At 35.7% G+C, this 22,340-nt stretch overlaps 1 protein-coding gene across 2 annotated transcripts in view; it reads right to left on the reverse strand.

The window, feature by feature from the left end:
* Positions 1-15,020, reverse strand: part of RB1 (RB transcriptional corepressor 1) — a 122,612-nt gene extending 107,592 nt beyond the window's left edge. The window contains exons 1-2 of one of the 2 annotated variants that reach the window (XM_036228587.1): positions 14,747-15,020; positions 12,186-12,312 (exon numbers count right to left, since the gene is read on the reverse strand). In XM_036228587.1, coding sequence (XP_036084480.1) covers positions 12,186-12,312; positions 14,747-14,877 — 258 coding nt within the window. In that variant the 5' untranslated portion in view covers positions 14,878-15,020. The remainder of the gene's footprint in view (positions 1-12,185; positions 12,313-14,746) is intronic. The other variant, XM_036228588.1, reaches the window with a different exon arrangement.
* Positions 15,021-22,340: the final 7,320 nt, after the last annotated feature.

A 22,340-nucleotide genomic window follows, 5' to 3' on the forward strand; every position in this document is an offset into this window, starting at 1 on the left:
GTAAAATCTCTCCATTAAAATATTTAAGGTTGTATATATGTTTTATATTATATGAAGTATGTAAGATTTTATATACAAAATATACATAAATATATGGTAAGGGCTTGCATTTTAGTTTTAACCAGTAACATCTACTTAGTCTGATCTTATACCTGGATGTCACCAAGATTTGCTAGAAAAAAAAATTTACAAAGCCATGAATATTAGAATCAACTACAAAATCTTACTCTATAATCATTTTGTTCGCTTTTTAAAACAGAAGATTCTATTAGAACATACTGCAAACAAAATTTAACAGTCATTTGATCTGGTAAATGCCTCCATGAAAGATATCAGTGTAACCATCAAATTCACAATCATTTAAAAATCATATCTTTATCTTCATATAGGTTTCTTTGCATCTTACAATTTATTTTCTTTTACATTTTCCAAAACTTGAGATCTCTAATAATTTTGCAAAAAATTTTCATTATGCAACTGACATGGTTAGGACTTTGGGAATACAGTGGTGAAACCAGAAACAACAAATTTCGGCCTTCCTGGGACTTACACTCTATTATTTATGTTAAGTACATGGATTTTAGTGTTGAACATTCAACAGTTTGAATACAAACTCTAGTTGTATAACTATGGACAATTTGCTTAAATCTAACTAAACCTTAATTTCTACTAAAATGGGGATGTTAATAGTGTCTAATCATAGTCACTATGAAAACTAAAAGGATGCTCTTAATCAGCATAGTACTCGGTATCGCACACATTGAATTTAGTGGTCATTCCACTATACCATATCTGTCTCAGCACCATCCACTATCTGACCTTCTCCAAACCATAAATATCTATCCCTGGGAATACTGGAGTTTTGTATTTTTTTGTGTGTTTTCCTTTATTTTGTTTTTGTTTGTTTATTTGTTTTAAGAAAAAGGGTTCTTTGATCCCTAGCGCCTGGCAACCACTGATCTGATTTCATTGTGTTTATCAGAATGTCATACAAATAGAATTACATGATCAAATTAACAATTCTAAACCCTCCTTACCTCCCACTTTGGATCACACTGCTTCCTATCTTTTTCAAGACCTAGTTTATTAATTCCTCCCTGTCTTTTATAATTTCTCCAACAGTTTTCCTTCTAAAATCTTTCCTTCTGGTCACAAATAAGCTTATACCATCTTACAAAAAAATAATATCCCGGGACATTATCAAGCTACTGTCTTCACTAGATATTCAAACCTCTCACTATTCAGACACACACTCACCACAATCACTCTCACAGGACACACATACTGCATTCACTGAATACATCCTCTCACTATACAAGCACTAATCTACTGTGGCTATTCCCTCAGTCCTCAAAGATCTGTCTTTTTCTACTGAATAGCCTTTTTTGTTACATCCACAAAGACTTTTCATGTAGTATCTGACACTGTTCCAGTAAAAGTTTTTTCCTTGTCTTTTAAAAAACTCCAACGCCTTCACTCTCTTTTCTTTAGCTCACAAATTTTTCAGTGTTTCCTAATTCCAAGGATTTTCTATACCACATTCTCTTTTCTTCAGCAATCTCATCCACTTCCATAGCACTCTCATTACCTCTATATAGATGATTTATATATCTCATTCTGCTCTCTAGTCTGCCTCGATTGGTCTCTCGAAATCCAGACTTTATTTTCCAATGGCAATTTTAAACCTAAAATCTGCAACTGATGTGTTTTCTTGAAAATTTAGATGAGAATTATGAAAAGAGCTTAGAACAGTACCTTAAAACCTGTTAGAAGAAAAGTAAGACTTCTTACCCAACCAAAAGGATCACCAAAAAAGAAATAATAAAACATGAAGAAGAAAAACAGGCAAAGGACAAGAAAAAACAATCAGCAAAAACAAAAAAACAGTACTTTGCAATAAACATATTTTGATAATACTGAACTTCAAAATAGTGTCAATTGAAGGACATTTTGTTAATATGCATCAAGATCTTTAAGAGTTCAGTTTTATATCTAAGAATTTATCCAATGAAAATAATTAGACAGGCGAGTCAAGACTTAGTGTAATAGATGTTCAAAGAATTATTTATAATGACAAAAACAGTACAAAAATCCTAAATATCTTAAAATAAGTTATGACAGAGCTGCATCATGGAATAATATAAACCCTTAAAACATTTAAAAGATTATAAAAATATGGGAAAATACCAAAAATATGTTGAGAAATAAACACCAGAATACAAAATTCCGTGTATGTGTTCATTCTGATTTTGTGAAATATTAAAAAGGAAGAGAAGATGAAAATATATCAAAATGTTCATTATTATCTCTAAGTGGTAAGATTACAAATGGTTTTCATTTTCTTCATTAATCCTGTATACATTTTCTAAATTACCTACAATTATAAAATAGGGGGAAAAATAAGTCAATAAATAAGTACTAAATTTATATAACGCAGAAAAGAGAAAAATCAGGAATACTCTAGAGAAAAGTCTTTAAAATATTAAAACTTCAATTACATATGTTGCAGTTTAAGTGAAAAATCTACAATCAATATTCGAAGAGGCTACCTATTTAGCTATCACTTAGTTTAGTTCACTTGAACGACCCTAAGGATGATCCCTAGTTAGTGAAGACTTGCATTTGCTTTTTTACAATGTTAACTTATAGAAGAGCTCCACCAAGTGGTAACATAAATCATCTTGGAAACATCAGCAAATTTGGCGTTAGAAAATCAGGTTACCTTACTATTCATGCGATCATGAGTTAACTAGCAAAAATTTAAATTGTAATTTTAAAAGTTAAAAATATTATTCTAGCAAATCTCCACTTTTGAAAACATTAGTCACCACCAAGATGAAAATAGGCCATAAAAAATATGTTCTCTATGTCAGAGTTAAAAAGATATATCCTTACACTTGATTCATGAGACTGTAATTGAGTGATTAGCAATAAGTCTAAAAGTTAAACACATTACAGGAATGTATTAGAGGAATACAGAGGATAAAAGCTGCCTACTCCTGGATTTCTTCCTTACCAATATTATATGTAGAACAAAAGGAATAACATGCTATGTCAGAAAATCCTCTTTCAACTTATATTAGCTGGTATCAATTAGTGTTAAGAACATTCTTCAATATGCTCAGAAAAATTAAAATGCAAGAATAGCACAGCTTAGAAGAGGGCTGAAAAAGCTAACTTTACTTTGTACTCATCAAATTTTTTTGATACAACATGCAGAGGTATTAAACACTAGCTGAATCAGCCATCCAGTTACACAATGGTTTCGTGGGGAAAGAGGTGACTCCACTCCCAGAAAATATGAGAGTTCATATTTACCTGGTGCTCAGCCCAAGACGTAAATACTTGGGATCCCCTCCTTAACAAGTTCTACAGAACTCAGTGGATAGGCCTACACAAGCACTTAACTGAACTGTGATTTACCTGCTTAATCATTTATCCATATTTCAACGAGCCTGCAAGCATTTTGAAGACAGAAGAATTATCTAATTTACTGCTGTACTGCCCCTCCCCATCACAAGGGCTTTGTATAGTGTCCAGCATTAATTTGATGTTAAATAAGTTAAAAAAAAAAAAAGATAGAATGGCTTTTTTGTCTTTATAGTTTTTTCTCTTAGTATGCTCAGGGAAACAAGCACAACCGAATCCCCAGTACGAACTGTAGGTAAGACCACTGGTTCGACTGTAGTTTCTTCAGATCCCATTCACACATTAATAACAAACTAGTGAATATCAGTGAGAGTAACTCATACAAAGAAATGATATCACAGATCTTGTTTTTTAAAAGGTGATATAACACTAAGTTTCTGGTGAAGCTCTCTGCTTAGTTTCTATTGACTCAAAGGCCCACATATGATCCAATCAAGAAGATATAACTACATAGGAGAGAAAACTGTCATCATACTCAAAAAGCCACTAAATGGGTTTTTCTGTAAAAAACCTACAAAACTGATGTCTACCACTCTTAGAAACAAGGTTGAAAAACACTGAGAGAGGTCAATTTTGACAACTCATTCAATTATATGGATAAAAGGTATCTTCCAAAATTTGTATGTTAATTCCTGTGGTTTGGGAGTTTGTATGTTAATTCCTGTGGTTTGGGAGTTTCTAGAGTTCCTAGTCATAAAATGATAATCTTTGATAAATTCTCCAATATTTAAAAAAAGTTTATAGAACCTACATGTTTACTTTCAATAAAGCCTCAGTAACTAAGAAAGGAAATACTTTGCTTTTTCTAGAATTCAATGCAGCATGGTCACGCAATTTACCTTTATGTTGATAAAAGACACTGGCCAGCAGCTTTGTATGCCTTGAATAAAACTAAGAAAAACACTGACTTAATAAACAAAATTTGGAAGAGTTTCTGAAACAAACCCAAGATGGGAAAAAACTGTAATGGGTATTTGGTGGGTTCTGAGTGCAATATAATTCTGATTCAACGTACTTTAAAAATACTTTGTAGAATGAGAAAATTAAGGCATGTATAAAACAGATAAATTAAAACTGGAACGAGAATAGGAATGTTTGATAAAATAATCTATTTTGAAACTTCCCTAGATATCTAGGTCTCATATAAACTTGATTATCTATGTATAGCTGAATATGTACCAGAAAGAAATGACTACCAATCTGAACATCAACGATTATGACTATCAGGCCTCTAAAATTATTATACATATAATGATGCAACAAACTTCAAGTAGGATAAACTTAAGAGTGTCAAACCAAGACACATCATAATAAAACCTTCAAAAGACAAAGACCAAGGGAGAATTCTGAAAGCACCAACAAAGAAGCAAGTCATCACATACAAGGAATCTTCAATAAGGTTACAGCAGATTTCCCATTAGAAACTCTGAAGGCCAGAGGGCAGTGGGCTGATATATTCAAAGTGCTAAAAGAAAAAAAAAAAAATGTCAGCCAATATTGCTATATCCAGGAAAACTGTCCTTCAAAACTGAGGAAGAAATTAAGACATTCTCAGATAAACAGAAGTTGAAGGAATTCTTGCTAGACATGCCCTATGAGCAATGCTAAAGGGAATCTTACAAGTTGAAATGAAAGGACATAAGAATAATTCGAAGTCATATGAAGAATTAAAGATCTCAGTAAAAGTAAATATATGGGCAATTATAAAAGTTATTCTTATTATACTATTAGTATAATAGTATATAACTCTACTATCTAGTATAATGGTACATAACTCTACTTTTTGTTTTCTGCATAATTTAAGAGACTAATGCATTAAAAATATTAATTTATGTGTTTGGACTCACAATATTTAAAGATGCAATTTTGTGACAATGACAACTCAAAGGGGTAGGGACAGAACTGTTGAAGCAGCATAGGTTTTTACGCTATTGAAGTTAAGCTGGAATAAATTTAAATTAGATTTGTTATAACTTTAGGATGTTAAATGCAATCCCCATAATAACTACAAAGAAAATAATTAAAGAATATACATCAAAGGAAATAAGAAAGAAATGTAAACACTGAACTACAAAAAGCCAACTAAACACAAAAGAATACTGAAAACAGAAACTCTAAAAGAAAAATCGACGTAACAAAAAGCTGGTTCTTCAAAAAGAGCAATAAAATCAAAAGCCTTGTAGTCAGATTAACTAAAAAAGAGAAAAACACAAATTACTCAAATCAGAAAAGAAAAACATCACTACAGATCCCATGAAAATTAAAAGGATACTAAAGAAATTCTATGAACAATTCTGAGCCCACACATTTGAAAACCTAGATGAAATAGACCAATTCCTTTAAAGACACGATCTGCCAAAACTCACACAAGAAATAAATAATCTTACCAAAGGGTGGGGACAAGGGGGTAAGAGGGATGTAGATGAGGTAAAAGAGGTCAAATATGTGGTGACATTAAAGAATTATAAATAAATAAGTTTAATAAAAAAAAGAAATAGATAATCTGAATAGACTGATAATCTATTAAAGAAATTAAACCAATAAGTAATAACCATTTGAAACAGAAAGCACCAGACAGATAGGTTCACTGGTGCATTCTAACAAACATGAAATTATACCAATTTCATATACCAATACTCAGTACTCTTTTTCAGAAGACAGAAGCAAAGGAAATAATTCTGAACTCATTCTATGAGGCAAGAACTACCATAATACCAAACCCAGACAGAATTACAAAGCTGAGGGGAGCGGGGGGACTACAGACTAATATCTATCACGAATATAGATACAAGAATCCTCAACAAAATATTAGCAAATTGAATCCAACAATGTATAAAATGAATGATATACCAGTGCCAAGTGGGAAAGTGGGATTTATTCTAGGTATGCAACATTTGAAATCAATAAATGTAATCTATTACTCCAACAGGTTGAATAAAAATGATCATATCAACAGAAGCAGGAAAAGCATTTGACAAAATCCAACACCATTCATGAAAAAAAACCCTCAGCAAACTATAAAGAGGGGGGAACTTCCTCAATTTGATAAATATCTACAACCTACAGCTAGCATCATACCTAAGGTAAGAAACTACAAGCTTCCCCATTAAAGATCAGGAATAGTCGAGGATGTTGCCTCTTATCTTTCCTTTTTAACAAATACTAGAAAGACAAGAAAAGTAAATAAAAGGTATACAGATTTGGAAAGAAGAAATAAAACTCTTTGTTTACAAATGATATGATTGTTCATTTAGAAAATGAAAGAATCAACAAAAAAACTCCTAGAACTGATAAATGATTATAGAGAAGTTGCAAGATATAAGACAAGTAAATGTAAGTCAATAGCGTTCCAATATATCAATGGCGAACAAGCAGAATTTGAAATTTAAAACATACCATTCATACCATTCATATTAACGCCCCCAAAATGAAATATTTACATATAATTCTAAGACTCAATAATGCCAAAATATCTTCCCAACTTGATCCATAGATTTAACTCAATCTCAATCAAAATCCCAGTAAGTTATTTCATAAATATTGACACATTGATTCTAAAGTTTATATGGAGAGGAAAAAGATGTCAAATAGTCAACTTAATACTGAAGAAGAACAAAGTTGAAGCACTGACAGACACTATCCAACTTCACAAATTACTATAAAACTACAGTAATCAATACAATGTGGTATTGGTGAAAGACTAGACAAACAGATCCATGGAACAGATAAAGAGCCCAGAAATAGACATACATAAATAGTCAAGTGATCTTTGACAAAAAAGCAAAGGCAACACAATGGAGAAAAGATGCATATTCAATAGAAGAGTACTACAACAACTAGATGTCCACGTGCCAAAAAAGGAATCTAGACACAAAACTGATACCCTTTACAAAAATTAACAGAAAATGGATCATAGAATTAAATGTAAAATACAAAACTATAAAATCCTGAAAAGATAACATAGAAGAAAATCTAGTAGACCTTGGGTTTGGCAATGACTTATTTTTTCACTGAGATATAATTGACATAACATTATATTAGTATAGGTGTAAAACATGATTCAATATTTGTATATATTGTGAAACGATCCCTATAATAAGTCTAGTTAATATCCATTACCACACAGTTACAAATTTTTTTATTGTAATGAGAATTTTTAGGATCAACTTTCTTAAGCAAGTTTAGAATACACAATACAGTATTACTGATAGTCACAATGTTGTGTTATTTAATAAAGTCATCACATGACATTTAAAACTGGAAGTTTGTACCTTTTGACCATCTTCACCCATTCTTCCTACCCTCCACCCCACCTCTGACAACTACTAATCTGTTCTCTGTATCTGTGAGTTCAGTTTGGAGGTTCTGGGGAGGGGGGCGGGTTTTGATTCCACATATCAGTGAGATCATACAGTATTTGTTTCTTTGACCATCTTATTTCACTTAGCGATGCTCCCAAGATTTAGTCATGCTGTCGCAAATTTTAATATTTCCTTCCTTTTTATGGCTAAATAATATTCCTGTGTATGCGTGCCTGACCTTTTTAAGGTTATTAAGAAACCTCTTTATATTTCTGTAATATAACTTAAATAGAATGCCTAGAATTACTCCAATTCCAAACTATCTTTTTCCATTATCTTTCTAAATATAATGACCCAACTGCACAAAAACAAATGCCTCTATCAAAAGAAATATATTTGAAACCTCTTGAATGTATGTATATTGAAGAGGTTTGAAATATAAGCACACACAAAACCTAAGAAGTTGACATTCAGACATGTTTTCTGCTTTACAGATGAGCAAAGTGAGTCTTAGAGAATTGACTAATTTGCCTAAAAATCATATAGCTACAATATAACTAAATCAAAGTTTTCTGCCTCCACGTTCAAGGCCTTTTCCACTCTACCATTCTGCCATTCAAGATGCAGAAAGAAAACCAAAATTCTAATAACTGATTAACAGTAAGTCACAATATGAACAGCACTTCTGGCCAATTTCTTCACGGAAAGTCCCTTATTCACATGCTATAAGCAACACAAACTCAATCTAATCTTATGGCAACAATCACATATTACACACTTATTAAACATTTAAATAAGAAGGAGAAAACACTTTTCTAAACAAAATACCACAAAACTTTCCTTAAAAAGGATTAATATATGCTTCTATGTATAAACAAATTTTCTGACTCCTGAGAACTTAAAAATATGAATTGTAGCAAAAATACCAGATCAAAATCTTTACACATGCATTTAAAACTTCAATCATTTTAACTGATCTTTAAGCCTTCCTAAAAAACTGTATTAACATAAAATTTTCTGGGGTTAGTTCTTAAATCAAATTATTCTGTTTGCATGACCTAACATAGGTACTTTGTCTACATTAATAAGTATTTTTTATGCACAAATTTATTTGGATTAAATTTATTTAATCCATACAATAACATCAAGATCAAGAAATTATTGTTTGTCCCTTTTACAGAAAGCAAAACTGAGGCTTAGAGATTTTAGGTAACTTGTTCAAGATCATGGAGCTAGTAAATGGTAATCTGAGACTTGAGTCAGTCCAGTTTGACAACAAATCCTTGCTCTTAACTCATCCTTTATTCCAATAAACATCATCTACATTCAGATGCCAAGTAGAGTTCCCTGTGTTACCACATTCCTCTTGTTTCAAAGAAGATAGCCAACTGCAACTAAAATAGCTGCTTCGAAATCAGGTTCATTTTGTCATTACATTGGCTTCTCAGCACACTATCACATTCTCCCTTAGAAATTATTGTATAAACAGAGGTTAAATCCTCAGGCCAATCCTCACAAATTTAACTATCAGTTAATATTTCTAGATAAAAGTCTGGTGAATTACAGAAGACATCATCCTCTGTCATACCCCACAAAAAGGTACACAAAATCGCAAAGGTAAAGTCAAATTCCTTTCTTGTCTTCCTCCATCACACAACCAGGAATGATTTCACATGTTTTAGTCTCCATCATGAGGTCCGCCAGAAAATGAGATCTAAAATGTGCCAACTTCCATGAAAAGCAGGGCAAAGCCAGGAGAAGAAAAGTGTAGGGTAAGAAAATAGTAACATTTATTCGTACATGTATTCAAGTCTGAAGCCCAAGAGGGCCTCCATGATTAAAACCATTACTGCTATATAGTTCAGTACAAAAAAGTTTTATGTGAACTAAATAGAAATCTAACTACCATGTTGTACCACTTGCAAAAAGATTTGGAACAAAGGCCACTTATAAATTCAAGACTACCTATATTCACTAATACTCTCTATAACCAACTTTCTGAAAACAAAGCCTAGTTTTTATGGAAGAGAGAGAAGTGAAAGAGCTAACTCCCTTTATGGCATATGTGCAAAAACAGCTTTGTACATGAAGTATACAAATCAATGGTTATACATTAGATGCTTTGGGATGATACTACCAGTCACTCTTCCAAGATACTTTCAGTATGCCTCCTCTTTTAGTAAGAAGTTCTAGAACATGTTCAGATCTTGGGACTCATTTTCTCTTTTTTATTACCAGATGCTATGGACTGAATGCTTGTGTCCTCCCCACATTCAAATGCTGAAACCTAATGCCCAACATGATGATATTAAGAGATGAGGCCTTTAGGAGGGGATCAGGTCATGAAGGCAGGACCCTCATGAATGGGATTAGTGCTCTTATAAAAGAAGCAAGAGAAGCTCCCACCCTTTCTGCCATGTGAGGCCAGTGACAAGGCACCATTTATGAGTCAAAAAGCGGGCTTCTCATCAGACACAAAATCTGCCAGAACCATGACCTTGGACTTCCCAGCCTCCAGAACTGAGAAATAAATTTCTTTTATTTATAAGCTACCCAGTCTATGCAATTCTTTTATGGCAGACAAAATAGAATGATACCAGAGATTTTTTTAAATGGTTTTAAATATTTATTTTTATAGGATGTATATAAACATATTTTGTTTTGCTGATTTAATCGTTAAAAAGAGACAGACGTACTCCAATTCAGTGCTGATGAGATATTAAATTTAATAAAAGTGATTGTCTGGAGTGCAATTTACCAATAATTACCAAGAGTTCATACCTTTTGACTTAGTAATTGAATTTCTGAGAATATATTCTAATAATTGGAGATTCTTTCATTTAACAAATTATTAAGGACTTATTTTGTGCCAGGCATTATTCTTATGAATAAGGATATTTATCTCATTATTTTATAGAGCAAAAAATTGGAGGAAAAAAATAAACGTCTAATAATAGTAGAGAGGAGACAAGAGAACTAAAACATTAAATCAAGCTATATTGAAACTGCAATATGCTGATCAGCCCTATGGCCAGAAAAGGAGGAAACCTGCAGAACAAAGGAAGATTTCCGCTGGGATTGCTAACAAACCATTTACCCATACCATCAAGGGAAAACAGGTAAACAGTCTTTAAGTTGTGCCCTACACTAAACAAAATCATTCATTCCTTTTGGCTAAAACCATGGGGAAATGATGGATCAAAAGCTGAGAACTGCCACCGGGCCTTTCACACTACAAATTCTTGCCTTTTCATGCTACATTCTCTTATCCTTTCTCACTGTATGCTTATACTATCAAAGGAAAATGGGTAAACAAAGTCTTTAAACCTGTAATTCAAAGAAACTAAAGAACGATATATAAAGTCCCCAGGGGTCTCTCTGTGTTTTTCCCTCTGTCCCTCTCACCTTCTCCATCTCTATTGTCTCTGTTCCTCTGATTCTCTCTCAGGTGCTATGCTTCTGAGAGAACACTCTGTCTTCTGAGCTTACTCCTACTTTAATAAACTTTCCTTTGACTCTAACTCTGCATTTGAATTCTTACTTGCACTCAGCCAAAAACCTCTCTCTCAATATAAGACTTGAGCTTCCCACCACTCAGGGAAATTTGCCCTGTCCTGCATCAATAGTAAGCATTAACAAATTAATATACATCTAATGGATAAAATAGTACACTACCACAGGATACTACATTATTAAATATCAAAAAAAAATTTTAATAACAAGAAAATACTCGATATGTTAAAAAAATGTTTAATTAAGATGCACTATATGTAACTAACTACATATAACTATATATAACTATAAGTCTGGTTCCAAATCTGTGATTTAGATCTTATTAGCCAGGGACCTTGATCAAGTTACTTAACCTCACTCTACTTCAGTGTCTTTACCTATAAAATGAAGATTTTACGATACGTGTAAAATATTTTATATTTTACATCTCAATGGACTGTTAAATGAGCAATTTGCAAAGTTCTTACTATGTTCCCCAGTACATATAAAGCCTAGTAATTATTTGCAAGTATTATTATTATTATAAACACACATATATATACAAAAAAAAATGGAAGAAACATATCAAAATATTACCAAAGATCCTGAATTGTAACAAAACAAATTCTAAGACTTTCAGGAAATCTGAACACTCACTGCATATTATAAGGTATTAAAATTTATTTTATAAGTCATGGCTTTGTTTTTAAAAAAATCTTTATATCATAGTGAAATGTTTTTAAATAAAATACATCTAAGATTGGCTTTAAAATACTTCAATAGTGGGCTTATGTGAGGGGACATATTTTTTAATGTTACTGGAGGTAAATTACTTCTGGGTAATAGAATTACTACTAGCTTTTCTTTTCTTTGTATTTTTCTATTTTCCAAATTTTCTTAAGTGATCCAAAATTATTTTTAAATGAGAAAAATGTGTTTAAAAAATTTTAGGAAAGTCCTTACCAATACTCCATCCACAGATGAAACTTTCTCCCAAGTTAACCAAGCTCTTTCTCTGACATGATCTGGTATCTTTAATTTCTGACATAACGCAGTAAAATCAGGTTCTTCAGTTTCTTCAAACTCAAGCCTACCAAATGAAAATATACATATAATAGGCACATACTCACAAACTAAAATAATCAAGTAAACATTTGTTTCAATGGTTTGTATATAATGGCACTATTCTGAAAGACAGAATCACTAAATACTTTAAGGATCTTATTTATCTTTGAAAAAAATTACACTTAGAATTTTTGTTTTGTTTTGTTTATGGTCTTTCTAAAATAAGGATATCACACAGTGAAAAATGCTTGCTGGCCTGGTGAATCACATACCCTTCAGAGCAGCAAAATAGCTTTGTGAAGGAAAGTAAGTACAATAGCTAAAGCTGTTTGGGAAAATTGAGATAACAATAATAGCAAGAAGAGGAAAGCCCATTATTACAGAATCGATTCACTATCAGTGACTTTGCTAAAATACAGTCTATACTTATCAATGTTTCATACAATCTCTTTACCTACGAGCATTTCTTACATGATAATTAACTTGACATAAATTATTTCTATGTTTATATCAGTCTTTTCTCTTAGATCTTCCTTAACCTAGACAGGCAGTTAATAAATTCTCGTTGGCTAATTCTTTTTCATTCATTCGATGTCTATTTGACCTCTAATAATAATATTATGTAAAATAGCTAATAATTTTGTATATTAATGGTATGTATAATACTTTGTTTTACAGATAAGTACCAAATCAGAGAAGTTAAAGCATTCACCTGAGATTAAAGCCAGTAAATAGGAAACCCTGATATAAACCCACAGTTCGATTGCCCATGGTAATCTACAGAGTTCAATTATCCCATACCTTTTGTGGGTATAGGTAATCAAGAGCAGACTATCTTGTATAGTTTTGACTTATAGGAAGAGAACTGATGATAGTTCCATCATTTAAAGACATTAAAAAAAAAAAAAAGTCCCAGGTGACAGCCAGAACTTCATTATTTCTGATTATACTATGATCATCAAGAATGCTTCCAAAGCTCTGGGGATAACATGGAATGCTTTACTAGAGTAGACTCTACTGCTCTTTCCAAAGGGAAACTTTCAAATATTGGAAACATCAGAGTTTAATCAGAAGTTAAAGTAATGTTTTCTCCCAGAACAACCCCAGACTTATTTTTTTATTTACTGGTATGATTTTTAATTGACCTATAAGACAATCTTTTTAAATATATGAATTTTTAATAGCCTTTCATAGGCCATTTCCAAAAGCCCATTTCAATCTTTTACAGTTTGTCCTGAATTCTGTCAGTGTCTGGGGGGGTGAAAGAAACAGGACTTGGCAATGGACTACAACAAGGGAGGGAGTGTTGAGGGACAGAAAGGAGTCCCATTCCCCTGCACTGAATATGTAGTCTCAAATTAAGACCAGTGCTGACTATAATGACAATTATACTCTTTCGATCTTAGCTTCTCAACCATATAGCACCACAATTAAGAAAAATAAGATGTTGCAATACAATACATATCTCTCTGTCAAATTCTACTGCATTATTATGGCCTTTTTAAAATTTAAATTCCATTTCTAGTTTAAAAAAAAGTTTCATGTGAGCACATGAACACTAATTTTGTACCCAAACAAAAAAAGGGGGGCAGGGAGGATGGGAACACCTTTGCTGGCTCAACCCCAAAAGGCAAAAAGAAAGAAATAATTAGACCTCCTGAAGCAGGTTAACATGCAAGAGTTTCGTGCAACAAGAAAAGTTTAGAAACTTTTAAGCACTTAGGCTAAACGTCTCACAAAACTCGTTCATACACTAGTTTCTCTAGTTATGTTCCACAAGTCACTAACATGGCTGTGTAACCCCAAGACCTCAAAGGACTGTTGTCAGAAAACCTTACAAAGCATTTCAGGCAAGCACCCTGGGGGCAACTGACACCCAGGAGCCTGAACTTCACGTCCAATGGCGTCTCTGCAGCAGCGCCCAAGGCTTTTCTGGTTGGCCTCTCCCAGAACTAAGCCTCTGATGCAGTTTTGCACGCCCTGAGGAAAACACTTCCAACTGTTGCATCCCAAGAGACCGAAACAGAAAGTCAAACGACCACCTGCGTACTATAAATCTCAATAGGAGAAAATCTTTCTACTAAACATGAGTTAGGCTTTTTTTTTTTTTTTTTTCCTTTCTCTCGTTTGCTGGGGCCTCGAAATTACCCGCCGCCTGCGAGCCTCCAGTCCCGCGGCACCTGTCACTTAGCTCAGGGACTCGAGCCCCACCCGCCCGACACCTGTCAAGCTGGAGCCGAGACCCCTCCCGGCTGCCTTCCCCTCGCTCCCGAACCCAGGCCCTTGTCACCCTCCTCCAGGCGCTCCGCGTCTGTGGGGGACAGGGAGGGACCCTCATCCCGCCGGGACCCGGCCCCCAGCGGAGACGCGCCCCGGCCAGACGCGCCGGCGCCCGCCGCGACGCATCCTCTGGGCGTCCTTCCCGTACGCCGGCCGCCGCAGCGGCTCTGCTCGCTCACCTGGCCAGAGGCAGGTCCTCGGGGCCACTGTCCTGTTCGGGGTCTTCCTCAGCAGGGGGTGGCGGCGGCGGCGGTGCCGGGGGTGCGGCGGCGGAGGCGGCGGCTGCTCTCCGGGGGGCTTTGGGCGGCATGACGCCTTGCCGGAGCAGAAGCCGACGAGCGGTGAGGAGGGCCGGGGAGGGAGGACTCGCGCACGTCGGGGCACACCCCCGTCTTCTCCCGACTCCCGTTACAAAAATAATTTGAACGTCCCCTGAGAAAAACCGGACAAGCCCTCCCCCGCCCGGCAACCAAGCACCGCGTCCAACCGCGGGAAAACGTCACTTCCGCCTGCGGCGTCACGTCCGCGAAGCTCCCGGGCCCGCCGGCGTCGGGAGGGAACTGGGGCGCCGGGTGGTGAGCTGGGTGGGGGCGCGAGGCCGTGCGGGCTGGGCGGGGAGCCCGGGCCTGCGTCCAGGCGCCTTCCTGAGGCCGCCGCCGCGGCCGCCTGAACCTGTCTCTACCCGGCACTCCCCATTCCAGGCACGGGTGCTGGTAACGGTGCACTGACAGCCTGGGGGGGTGAGATTGGGCCCCATCTCCATCTGTGGGTGGATCATGGGGTGCAGCTCAGGCCCCGCCGGGACTATCAGGCGGCTGCACCCTTGGCGGGCACTCCCCTCCCTTCCGTGGGCGGCACCCTCCCTCTCCACTATACTCCTCCCACCCAATCCGTTAAGGAAAGTTAGCCAAAACAAAAATAAGTATTGATGGAACCCCCTAATAGGGGCCGAACTCTAGGCGATACAGATTGTTGGACAATTGTTGGGCATTTTAGGGATCACTGGTTAAGGGGAGAGAGGAAGACTGTGGGTAAAGAACAGATTAAAGTGTGATAAATGTTTTAATAATAGTATAAAAACTGGAGATACCATCGAAATGTCTAACGAGTATCTTCAGAGGAGCAGTGGCTATTAAATAGAATTTCTAGGGATACGTAACATTTGAGGAAGGCTTATAATGCGTAAAAATTAAAAGGAATATATTAGAGAAGTGGGGCTTATGCACTTCTTGTGCTTCATTTCTTGGCGCTGCTATTACTTTGCCAAACTTGCTAAACTCAGTTCAAGGCCCAGCCATAAACATCCAGGAACAGTAAATGCTACATGGACATAAATGAACTTTACTTCCTTCCTCGTTGGTTTTTTTGGCTCCCTCGTTTGCATATAGGAACTAACTAATCTCTGTAAGTACCCAACAATCCTTCATTTGCATGAACGAATTACATGTTATTTCTGCCTTTATAAACACTGCCTTTCTTTTCTACAAAACACAGTTTGTGCGTTGCTACCTGATTCTGGGTTTCTCAGATTCTAATTCTTTTTTAAGACCCCCAAATAAACGTTTAATTTGCTTTCCAGCCTCAAATGTTTATTGATTAACATTACATACCATGGATTATGCTGGCCATTTTACATAATTACCTTAATACTCAAAAACTATTTTTTTAAGCCAGTAATGGTTGGTATTATTCCTTTCTAGATGGTCAAACAGGCCCAGTGAAGTTAATTTGCTCAATATTCCAGAGCTGATAGGTGGCAGAGGATTTTAACTCAGGTTTTTTTTGACTCTACCTATCCATTACATGGGTTACTAAAGAAAACACCCAGAAGAGAGAAGCAGCATGTGCAAAGCCACAAAGACATCAGAGAACAGCTTGTTGGAACTACCACCATGAAACACTGTCTTAGAAACTGTCTCTTCTGTCATTTGATATTTACTTAAAATAATAGATTGTCTAGTCTGATTACGTGTTCTTTCTTTGGCAGATGCTGTAGATTGATTCCCCCATCAGAACTTCCCAACTGAGGTGCTGTGAATAATATACAGCTGTGCTCTAGATGTGAATTCCATCATCGTTGGGACAGCTGAGCAAGACTGAGGCAACAGGAGCCTTCCGGCAAGTCATGGCTGCAAACTTCTTTAGTTGATCCCAGTGAATGGTACAGTGGATAACCATTTTCGGTGTATACCATGACAGGTGCCAGGCTGTCACAAGAGTTGGCAGTGATTGGGCTACTCAACAGTCCAGGTATATTTGTAAGTGAGCTATATCTACTTAAATTCAGAAACCCTCTCTTGGGGGCCAAAAGTTTGTTAGAAGATAGGATCCATATGCAGCCCCAGCTAGATAGAGCAGATACCATCAAAGGGGTTATCCTATTCACCATGCCCAGGATTAATGGAGGCAGGAGCTCACAGTGCAGTTTTGGTTGTTACAAGATCAAAGGTAGTCTACTGGGAACCTGCTAAAATGAGATACAAGGATGACACAGTTCTTTTATTCCTTAACTATTACAAAGATATAACCCTCACAATTGCTGCAGCCATTGTGACCTAAGACAAGCCGACTTGAGGATAAAGCAGAAATGTTAAGGATGGTACCGTAGGAATATCAAAAAAAATATGAGTCCTCAGTGACATAACTGAGCCGCTGATTTAACCAAACTGTATCATAATACATTCAGTTCCTTCAGGATGGAGACCAAATTATCGTTGTGGCCTTAGTACCTAGCCAGTGTTTGACATACAATAAATGTTTGTGTGCTGAAAGTGAGGAGGGTAGGAGAGCACAGGAAAGTTCTGGGAACTAAAGTAAACTCTCTTCATATGTAGGTATGACTTCCTTTATTAAACTCAGTTTATCAACATCTGGATTTACCACAATTATAAATCAAAAAGAGATTTCTCAGTTACAAAAGGGTATATATACATATATATACACACATGTATACATATATATGTATACACATATACACATATATACATATGTGTGTATGTATATGTGTGTGTATAAATGTGTATATATATATAATCTTTACCATGGATTAATTTAACTGCCTACTACATTTAAAATCCTTACACACAGCTTAGGAGCAGTTGAGTCCATTAAAATCCTTGCATCCCCACACAGCTTTCTGTTGCACTACTAAAGAAGTATTAGAACTTCTGCAGATTTTTAAAAGAAGCTTCCCCTGATCTTTCTCCACCTCCATAGTAGTAAGTTCTATCTGGAGATAGAACTTTTTCAGCTTGAGGCCTCTTCAGTGATATCAGATTTTTTTTTTTTTTTTGAGTATTCTCTGGTCCTTTAACTTTTTTCACCACAAGGTACCACACTATTTCCATTTTTTTACCATCTAGCTTCTTGAAAACATAGTCCCCATTTGTTTTCTCTACTTCACTTCAGCTTCCTAGTGCTTGGCCGTCTTCTACTACCACCACCAGCACTCCACTGAAATCACTTTCAGAGATCACCAGTGTCTTAATTGTCCATTCATGGCTTCTTTTTGGTCCTCAATGTACTTAACCTTTCTGGCAATTAACATAGTTATCCACTTCCTCTTTCTCAAAACCTCCCTAGTATTTCAAAAATGTTTGGTCTCCTTGTTCTCCTCTTCCCTTCTGTTGCTTCATAAATTACTCCATTAGTTAGTTCTTCCAGTCTCTATAGTTCAGGTTTCCTAGAGCAGTACTACTCAAAGCGGTCTTTGGACCAGTGCCAGTTTGCAAACCGCTATGTTTGATCCACAAAGAGATAAGTGCAGAACTTAAGAATAAATGCTTAGCAGTATTTATTTTGATATTTTATCAATATCCAAGCACCTGATTGTTGGACATTCTCATTAAAAGAGTATAGAACCGTTCAAGGGTTCTCCAGCTTGCGTGGTGAGTTGCAGGTAGCATGACTGCGTCTTCGGCATGTGCAGTAGAACCACAGTATAAGGAAAGAAATTTTAAGGTTAGTTTGTCAACTGTAACCCAAAACTGAGTGAAAATCTGTGAAATATATATTTATTTACTTTTGTAATGTTATTTTATTAATTTAAATTTTAGTCAAGCCTGTTTTTTGGAAATTCATGGCTAAATTAAGGAAGTAAAATATGTGTCATTTCTTTTTATTTAATCCTAAATTATAGATGGCAAAATAAGCCTCACCGTCCTATTTTGTCAAGAAAAGACATGAGTTAGTAATAATAGTAGTAAACCAAATAATGACTAAAGAAGTGATCCCAAAGAATTAAAGAACTAAGTTTTTATACTAACTTTACTCAGAAATGTATTTACATATGAAATATTAAGAGACTAATTTTGAATTTGATGAAACATTTTGAATTTTTATTTTCCATGAAAATAAACTCCACACATAAGAAATTCATGGATGTAGAATCCATTTCTCTCACTGAAGGATAATTTAAATGCAACTATAACCTAATAGGGGAAATTTTTGGAACTGACTACTGATAAACAATTGAAAATGAATTTTAAAAATAAGGCATCGTTTGCTTTATTTTATATAAAAATTAAAAATTAATATTCTGAGCTTGCAGAAATTGCTTTTAAATCTCTTCTTCCATTCCCTGAAACACACCTTTGAGAGGTCAGTTTCTCTACTATGAGTGTTGTTAAAGAAAACATAGGACATAGTTTCGCTATCGTGCTGGTGGCATTTGTCACCAGTCCGATCTAGATTAGATAATTTAACAAGCAAAAAGCAGCCATTTGTCATGTTAAAAACTTTAAATATTGACAAATTTAAAATACTAAATATTGGTTATAGTATTTAATATGGGAAATTGCTACTTTATTACCAAGATTTTGTTTAGTTGTTATGACTGGAATGATCAAAACTTAAGGGTATATTAACAGTCCTCTGTATTAATCACCTATATGTACACTTTCAGTGAACAAAATATGGTTTTTGTAGTTTTTTAATCTCGTGTTATTTTTTTATTTTAATTATGTTTTCTGAAATGTAATTTGTTAAAAATACTAAAAAGTAAGTTGTATGAGATATGCCTTTTTTTCATTCTTCAAGTACTTTTAAATTTTTTTATTTTCTGAAAGTATCAATTCATGAAAAATCAGAAATTAAAAAGAAAAGAGAGTTTCTTTACTGATAGTGTGAGATAGCAATGACCAAAATGATCTTCAACTCTCTTCTTTTCTTGCTCTATTTTATTACCATGATTTAAATCTTCTCCCATAGGTGTTTGCTCTTAGATCTTTCAGGAGTCAAGAAACAGAGACCTGTTCAGTTTACCCGAATCATTCAGTGTAAATAATTAGTTTGGTGGGAGGGGAGTGAAGAAGACAATAAAAAGAGTCCCTACTGCTACACTCAGGGTCTCCTCCTTCCTGCCACTGCAAATGTTGTTGTTTATTGCTTTATGCTATTCTCTTGTCACAATGACCTTCTCTCCATACCACCAATTCATACTCTTCAGGAGGGAGCATATGATTGATTCCCCCCAGTAAACTGTAATTTACATTAGCAGGATCAAATAACATAATTTGCGGGGCCCAGGGCAAAATGAAAATGCAGAGCCCCTTGTTCAAAAATTAAGATTTTCAAGATTGTGACAGCAGAACATTAAACCAAGCACAAAGTCCTTCTAACTGCATGATTCACAATCCCATAAAATAAGCCTGTCCATGAGTGTAGGTCTATATCTATTCTATTACCTAGAGTGTCCCCATGCCTAGCATGTGCCAATGGCACTGAGCAATCAGCTGGGCTTGATACCGGGGTAGTTAGTTTGGTATTACACTATTATATTAGTTCGTTTCTCTTGTTTGACTCTTGTTTGACTCTTATTTCTCTCAAACTGCATTCGGGCTCTATTTTCTAGAGAACCCAAGCCAAAAGACTTGGTACCAGGAGTGTCCTGCAGACACTCAGGACGGGATATTGGAGTTGGGTTATTCACTAATCTCAGGGTGATAAAGGCCCTTGGCATAGTAAGAAGGTAGTAAGTGGGGCCACACAGTGATATCATAATTACTCAGGCTTCCCACCTGTGTCCAGTTGGGATGCAGTGCCGGTAGAAAGTGGAGAGATAAAAGTGTGATAGCTATGGTGCTTGAACAACACGGAGAAATAATTTTAAGGATTGTGGATGGGAAAGAGTCTGTCACAGGAATTGTATACCTTGCAAAAGAAAATGATACCTCAGGAAAGCCAACTGTCACCTTAAGGCATACTGAGAAAGCCAGAGAACCTCTGTTGGCAGTTTTTCCTTAAAGACTGATTTCCTATAGCCAAACTATGCTAAAAATCAGGCCCAGGATCTGACTGTAAGGGCAGCAGAGCTGAAAAAGGAACTAAATGCATAGCCTCCATTGTCTCCTATGCTCACATCTGGTTCCTGAAAGGGAAAAGAAACCCAAGATGTAGAATGGACATTTGAGCAGATAAGCCTGAGAATATTGAATTCTAATGCTCCCCTGAAATTGTGGGGTACTGGAAAAAAATAAGTGGCTCTTGGGAGGTGTGGTGCAGGTCAATTTTAAGTTACCAACATAGTATCACCAAACTTAGAGTTAAGAGATATGCAGTTGACTCCTGCAAGATGCTATGAGCCAGCTTTAACCCACAAGTGTCCTGAAACTTCTCACTGTCAAAAGCAGCACCTTGTCAGAGGAGAATAGTCTTCTCATGCCTGTAAACCGTGCAATGACTCCTGAAGCAAGTGGTTCTTAAAAGAACTTGTGGCCATTTGCCAGGGTAACTGGATTGGAAAAAAGCACCCAGAATCCTCAAGAATTGTTATATACAAGGTCTGAACTGACACTGATACCATCATTATTCTCCAGTTAGAATGGGGACCAATGGAGTTTTGGCTCAACGCCAAGTTACAGTGGGTCTAACAGGTCTATGAACACATCCTACAAGCACTTACTAAATGTATAATTAGAATAGATAATCTGAATGAGTAGCAAAATCCTCAAATTAGTTCCCTGACCTGTGGAGTAATAGCCATTATAAAAGGTTGGTCACATAGAGGTCCCTGAAACTATGACTGTTGTCCGCAACCAGGATAGTAATTCAGAAGCAAGACAGCATCTTAGGAAGAAGTGCAAAGATTTATACTATTATCAAAGATTTAAAGGATGGACAGTTTGTGGTTTTCATTATATCTCCATTTAATTCTCCTGTCTGACCCCTGTAAAAATGAGATCATGGCAGATGACAGTAGACACCGTAACTGAGCCAGACAACGGCCCCAGGGGAAGCTGCCATGCTGCATGTGACATCTTTACTGGAGCAGATCAGCATAGACTTTGGCAGTTGATAAACAGGTTATTAATTGGTAAATGTGACTTTTCTTGATTCCCATCAGTGGGAAGAATCAAAAGCACTATGCCTTTATATAGAAAGGATATGGGCACACATTTACTTTCTATCCTCAGAGCTCTTTTAACTCTTCTATCTACTGTCCTGGTGAGTACGAAGGGACAAGTACTCTAGATTAAAGCTTCTTAAGATATCTGTGGTGAAGGACCAGTTTTTTTTGTTCAATCTATCTTAGAGCAAACTTTTAGAAAATTACTGAACTTGAACATTATATACATTGCTATACATGCAGATCACCACATGAGTTTGACAATAACCAAAATGATCTATACTCTGTCTAATGAGATGAATCATGTTTTTTAGATTTTTAAAGTTTATTTATTTATCTATTTATTTATTTATTTTAATGGTGACATTGGTTAATGAAATCCAAAAAGTTTCATCTGTACACTTTAACAGTAAAGCATGTATATATTT

The sequence above is a fragment of the Rousettus aegyptiacus genome, unplaced genomic scaffold (genome assembly GCF_014176215.1).
Source record: "Rousettus aegyptiacus isolate mRouAeg1 unplaced genomic scaffold, mRouAeg1.p scaffold_m13_p_11, whole genome shotgun sequence".
NCBI lineage: Eukaryota > Metazoa > Chordata > Mammalia > Chiroptera > Pteropodidae > Rousettus > Rousettus aegyptiacus.